Source organism: Olea europaea, unplaced genomic scaffold (assembly GCF_002742605.1).
Source record: "Olea europaea var. sylvestris unplaced genomic scaffold, O_europaea_v1 scaffold3094, whole genome shotgun sequence".
NCBI classification, from domain to species: Eukaryota; Viridiplantae; Streptophyta; class Magnoliopsida; order Lamiales; family Oleaceae; genus Olea; species Olea europaea.
Genome location: NW_019249680.1, coordinates 14,995 through 20,695, shown reverse-complemented (window position 1 = coordinate 20,695; position 5,701 = coordinate 14,995). Strand labels below are relative to the sequence as shown.

General features: G+C 35.3%; 2 protein-coding genes across 2 annotated transcripts; one reads left to right on the top strand and one right to left on the bottom strand.

The window, feature by feature from the left end:
• Positions 1-106: 106 nt before the first annotated feature.
• On the top strand, positions 107-2,463 carry LOC111385164 (isoflavone reductase-like protein). Its single transcript, XM_023009539.1, has 5 exons — positions 107-453; positions 561-695; positions 1,173-1,410; positions 1,819-2,022; positions 2,151-2,463. Exons 1-5 carry the CDS (start codon positions 271-273, stop codon positions 2,315-2,317), a joined length of 927 nt encoding a protein of 308 aa, XP_022865307.1. The 5' UTR covers positions 107-270; the 3' UTR covers positions 2,318-2,463.
• A 1,210-nt stretch (positions 2,464-3,673) lies between these two features.
• Positions 3,674-5,695, bottom strand: LOC111385165 (protein RER1B-like). The gene is made up of 2 exons (XM_023009540.1): positions 4,132-5,695; positions 3,674-4,014 (listed from the first exon to the last, which is right to left on the bottom strand). The coding sequence occupies exons 1-2, from the start codon at positions 4,498-4,500 to the stop codon at positions 3,961-3,963; spliced, it is 423 nt and encodes a 140-aa protein (XP_022865308.1). The 5' UTR covers positions 4,501-5,695; the 3' UTR covers positions 3,674-3,960.
• Between the last annotated feature and the right edge of the window lie 6 nt (positions 5,696-5,701).

The following is a 5,701-nucleotide window of genomic DNA, read 5'->3' as shown; positions in this document are numbered from 1 at the left end:
AATTAGTAAAAAATTTTACCCCTTTAAAAAAAAAAAAAAAAAAAAAACTGTAATGAAATTAAAAAAAAAAAAAAAAAAGGAAATTTAATTCTTCATTATAATTTTTAGACTGTACCATCACCCAATGGCAACTTGGCAACTTTAGTATTTTCTTGAGTTTTCTTGAATTCTTTTTTCTATAAATGCTGAGCTCGGCTGTATTAAGAACGTCAAAGTCTCGGCACGACTTGCATTCATAAATATAAAAAATTCCAAGATATTCTTGAAAAAATGGCTGAGAAAAGCAAGATTTTGATTATTGGAGGAACTGGGTACATCGGAAAATTCATAGTTGAAGCGAGTGCAAAATCTGGGCACCCCACTTTTGCTCTTGCTAGAGAGAGCACTATTTCTGACCCTGTTAAGGGCAAAATCATTGAGGGCTTCAAGAATTCTGGTGTCACAATACTAATTGTATGTATATGTAAATTTTATTCATCTCTGCATTTGTGTGTGTATTGGGTGTGAATTTATTTTTATATGGATGATGATTTTGAGATTTGTTGTGTGAAAATTCACAGGGGGATTTATATGATCATGAGAGCTTGGTAAAGGCTATAAAGCAGGTGGATGTTGTTATATCGACGGTGGGGCAACTTCAGTTGGCCGATCAAACTAAGATCATTGCTGCCATTAAAGAAGCAGGAAATGTTAAGGTTGGTTTGTTCTGTTTCCTTTAGTCATAGATCTAGCAATGAACTGAACGAATTGGGGAGAAAAAAGTATTCCTGTAGCCACTCTGGAACTAGACCTGGTTTCTTGTTGTTGAATTGCGTGATTTTTGCTGTGTTTTGACACTTGAGAGTTGAATTAGTTGCTTTAGGAATTATCTTTAGTAAAATAGGCTCATATCTGTTATTTGAAGACCAAATTTTACTTTCTTGGTGGATCCATGATATTCTTGTCCAGGGATCGAAATTTGAGATGGGAAATTCCTGATATCCAATATGGGATATTCAAATTTCAATTTCATCAAAGAAATACTGTCCAATATCTGATTTCCCTGGTGACAGTGGATTCAATTGTTTTCAATTATTTGTCATTATCATGTCTATATATTTCGGTCGTGGTAGACAAAGTCTTCTATCTGATAGTTAATTAATCTATATGTTGTATTTCTTCGAATTTCCCAGAGGTTCTTCCCCTCGGAGTTTGGCAATGATGTAGATCGTACTCGAGCTGTAGAGCCAGCAAAGTCTACATTTGCAGTCAAGGCCCAAATCCGCAGAACAACTGAGGCAGAAGGGATTCCTTACACCTATGTATCGTCCAACTACTTTGCTGGATACTCTCTTCCGACATTGGTACAGCCGGGAGTCACCGCTCCTCCAAGAGACAAAGTAATCATCCTAGGAGATGGAAACCCCAAAGGTACTTAACATCAAATTCAAAAACTCGTTTAGCAATCCGTATTCCTATTCTGTTCGACAAACTTTGCTGGGAAAACTCAAAAACACTTGGCCTAAGAAGTGTTTAATAGAGAATGTATAGTAGTTTTGTAGAACATTTTGCACTTGTGATTTCTGAATGAGGTTTTGTGCTGAATTAACTGAACTGTTGTATCTCTATTGTAAGCATAAACTAGGATGATTTGCCTTTATATCCTATGTCCTTCCTTTAGCATGCTATGAGGCTGTATCAAACAATGTGGCGGTAGGGATAAACTTCAGTAACTTACTTCACACTTGTTTAATGACATTACTTCAAGAAATTGTGCGTATCTCATCTTTATAATCTTCTTGTTCCCCCCCCCCCTCTCTCTGCCTTATTTGTTTGCAGCTGTCTTCAATTATGAAGAAGATATTGGCACCTACACCATCAAGACTGTGGATGACCCGAGAACATTGAACAAGATCGTTTACATCAAGCCTCCTAAGAACATATATTCATTCAATGAACTCGTTGCCTTGTGGGAGAAAAAGATCGGGAAAACTCTGGAGAAAGAGTATGTTTCTGAGGAACAAGTTTTGAAACAAATCCAAGGTATGCATAATCTTTTTGTTGAATTCTTCATCGATGCTTTATGAAAAATTGAATCGAGTCATTTTGGGTATATAGAACTTAAAGTCCTGAGCCTATATTAATCTCGTTGTTCTCATACATCATTGCAGAAGCTCCTATCCCTCTCAATATCATAATATCGATCAACCATTCAACCTTTGTGAAAGGAGACCAGACCTATTTTGAGATCGAGCCATCATTCGGGGTTGAGGCTTCGGAGCTCTATCCAGATGTCAAATACACCACGGTAGAGGAGTACCTTGATCGATTTGTGTGAGAATCGAGAATTATACCTTAATAAACTAGTCTAAGATGTGAACTTTTCTATGAAGTGTTCCGTGTCTTTGATTTTCAGTTGTTGAATGACTTCGTTTTCTGATGCTGTGAGTTTTCCTTGAATAAAAATGAGATGTCATTGTTCAACCGCCTTGTTTGAAAGCTTAAAAGGGGGACAAATTACTTTATTGAATCATTTCATTTGAAAACTAAACTTTATTAAACGTCAAACACAATAATTCAGCATTGCCCTACATTGTGTGAAACTTAATCCAAGTTTCCACTCATTACACTGAGTAGGGATAAGTGTGCTGCTTTAATCAATTGAACATTTTGATGTTAATTGAAGAACACTTGGCAGTATTCAGTTGGTCCACAGTGTTATGATTCAAATTTCCACTTCCACTACAACCATACGATGTGTGAGCCAATGAGAGCGAGTTAGATCTTTGGATTTGTATTAGGTACCATGTGCTTCAGTTGTCGGGTTTTGCCATTGTTGGCTCCACCACATGTCGGATTTTGCCATTGTTGCCTCCACCTATTTGGATAAGCAATAAAGCTATGTGTACAGTCTTCATTACATGCCCTTTGACAAAGTAACGTGACAGCCGAATTTTTTCTCCCCTACAAAACCAGCCCACGTAGTTTCATAATTTCAAAAGCCAGTCTTGCACGCAATATCAAAACCCCCAAATCTCATTTCATCCGGTTGGTTCACGAACTGAGGCCCTGTCGAAATAACTCACATTGGTGTAGGTGTATACGATTTTGAGGAAAAATATCTTCAGCGGCTTCGATTTATGGTGACGATGCCAAAAATTATTGACCATGGCATTGGAAATTATTTCTTTGCAATTTCTACGGTCGCCAGATTTGGAGTGCGGAATAAGGATGAGATTTGGGGGTTTCGATATTGTGTGCAACATTGGGTTTTGAAATTCTGCAACCATGCGGGCCGGTTTACTGGGAAAAAATGCAGGCAGGTTTTTTCAAAAAATTCGGCTGCCACCTCACTCTGTCAAAGGTCTTGTAATGAAGACCGTACACAGCTTTATTTTGATTAGTTAAGGTCATAGCACAGAGGAAGATTCTACTTGTACAATAATGCATATAATAATGTCCATAATATAATGTGACAATCATCCGATTATTGATGTGCAAGTGTGAGATCTGAATTAAAGGTTAGATCCAGTGCCACATGTAATTATGGACGTCATTATGTAAACAATTATTTTCGTGTAGTACTTTCCTAGAGGATTGTTGACTTTCATTATTGTGCAAATTAAATTATAATAAAATTACACGACATATGAGGCTGTGTAGCCCATTATCGTCAATGTGCAAAACAAATATCTAGAGCCTAATTACATTGATCTGATTAATAGTGGCATAAGATGACAAAATGGTCTCAATATGTGAGATGCTAAATCGAACATTTCCAAAAGTTAATCACATGCGCTTCCACGTTCACAATAACAAGAGATGTATATCACGTTCATTTCTAAGTTTAAACAAGTTGTGTATTTGCACACTTTGAACGTATGTTTGAGATCAATAATCCAGAAGAGTTTTGAGTTCTAAACGAACATAATACAAAGTCAAGATCATTCCAGTCGAACGTGTTAACATGTACTTCCAACCTCAGTCTATTCTATGAACCTTTGCACCTTCAGCAGACTTTTTCCCAGCATAGCTCTGTTCAAATGTATTTTAAAGAAAAGGGCAATCGTTACATACAATTTTCAAGATACATAAAGGAAGTAGAAGATGATGACATTTCAAGAATTTGTTAAATGAAAATAAAGCTCTTACCTGCTTGCCAATGTTGAATGGAACGTATCTGTACTTGATCATGTGTGTAATTTGACGTTTCATTGTGAGGATAAAGAGAAAAACCCAGTAAAAGAATAAGATGGGCCAGAATACAGGGACGTCGAATACAGAAAAAAAGGTCATTAAAAAGGCAACGCAAAAAGCTTTTGTTATTGCATACCTGAAACAATACAACGAAAGGTAAACAAAAGTCCGTAGGGTAAAAGAAAAGCAAAAATGAGAAGATAAACAACTCGCAAAACTGTAGAAGATGAATGCACGGACACTTGTGCAGATTCTTTCAGTTGAACAATTTTTAATTCGAGTTTCTACAGCGAATGGGATATGTATCCCTTGGTTAATAAACATTGAAAGCACATCAATCCCTGTTCTCTCCTATTCTCCTTTTCCCACATATTTGAGGTCACATTTGGTTTGGATTTTGTAAATTAAGACTATTGAATTAATCAGTTATAAAAATTGAAAAGCAATCAAATATTTTGGACTTTGTAAATATTAATAATTTTATCAACTATCATCCTGAACAACCAGCTAAATAAATCTTAGAAGTCGATCAATCAACTAACAAATCCAAACCAAACAGCTGCGCCCAGTGATGATAGATAATCAGCAAGGATGACTAAAAAAAAATTTATGTCAAACTTGTTTTGTTATCCGTATCCAGTTTTTTTTTTCAACCTGACATCTCAGAAAGACCATGGCAAATATAAAACCTCAACTCTTCAATCACCAGATAGACCAGATGTAGATACTACAATGTCATTTTCCATGTTACTATGTCCAAATGAATACTTTTCATTATTGTTCTTACTATATATAATAAAAACAACCAAAACTTCTGTTTTAAGAATGTACACTATATAGAGATACAAAATTTGTAACAATAAGGACAACTGCATTACTAATTTAAGAAACTAATGAACTGCCAACATGTAAATACTCCTCAGAAATTTACAAAAGTGAAACCAGACACTTAGTGATTCACGTCACTTTCCATGTATTGAATAGTAAATTAGAATGCCGTCAAAAACTTATAAGAGTCGTTACCAATCTGAACATGGAACAAAAGATAGTACCAATATGATCAGAAACTCAACTTTGAGCACATTTAACTAATAAGGTTAAAAGTAAACATATGAATCATGCTATCTAGCACCAATCTATGTGAGTGAAAAATCATGTTATTTAACACCAGTCTATGTGATAATAAAGTCACTGTCCACAATTCGTTTAAGAGAAAAATAACAATTGATAACCAATTGTAGACAGGAAGACCACCGCCACATAGAATGGTGCATCTTTCTTAATGTAACTTTTGGCTACGTTACTTTTGCTATTTTCCAGTATGTATTTCTCATTTTTAAAGTAACTCTCTCACTACAAAATAAGTAATTTATTTATTTCCAACTTTGACTAAATATTTAACCTAGATCTCAATTATTTACTTCTAAGTAAATTGTTTAAGTTTGGCCAAACATGCACCTAATCTAACAAAGAATGTGTAACATCATATTAGTCACTAATTGTTGTTGATGAAACAAGCATGAGA

What these genes read in the sequence shown, in the direction of transcription:
- LOC111385165 (XM_023009540.1), bottom strand. Translation starts at nt 4,500, where the DNA reads ATGTTTATTAACCAAGGGATACATATCCCATTCGCTGTAGAAACTCGA. An exon ending in CATTCAACATTGGCAAGCAG is followed by an intron (nt 4,015 to 4,131) that starts GTAAGAGCTTTA and finishes ACATTTGAACAG; the next exon opens with AGCTATGCTGGGAAAAAGTC.
- LOC111385164 (XM_023009539.1), top strand. Translation starts at nt 271, where the DNA reads ATGGCTGAGAAAAGCAAGATTTTGATTATTGGAGGAACTGGGTACATC. An exon ending in AAGAAGCAGGAAATGTTAAG is followed by an intron (nt 696 to 1,172) that starts GTTGGTTTGTTC and finishes CGAATTTCCCAG; the next exon opens with AGGTTCTTCCCCTCGGAGTT. An exon ending in AGGAGATGGAAACCCCAAAG is followed by an intron (nt 1,411 to 1,818) that starts GTACTTAACATC and finishes ATTTGTTTGCAG; the next exon opens with CTGTCTTCAATTATGAAGAA.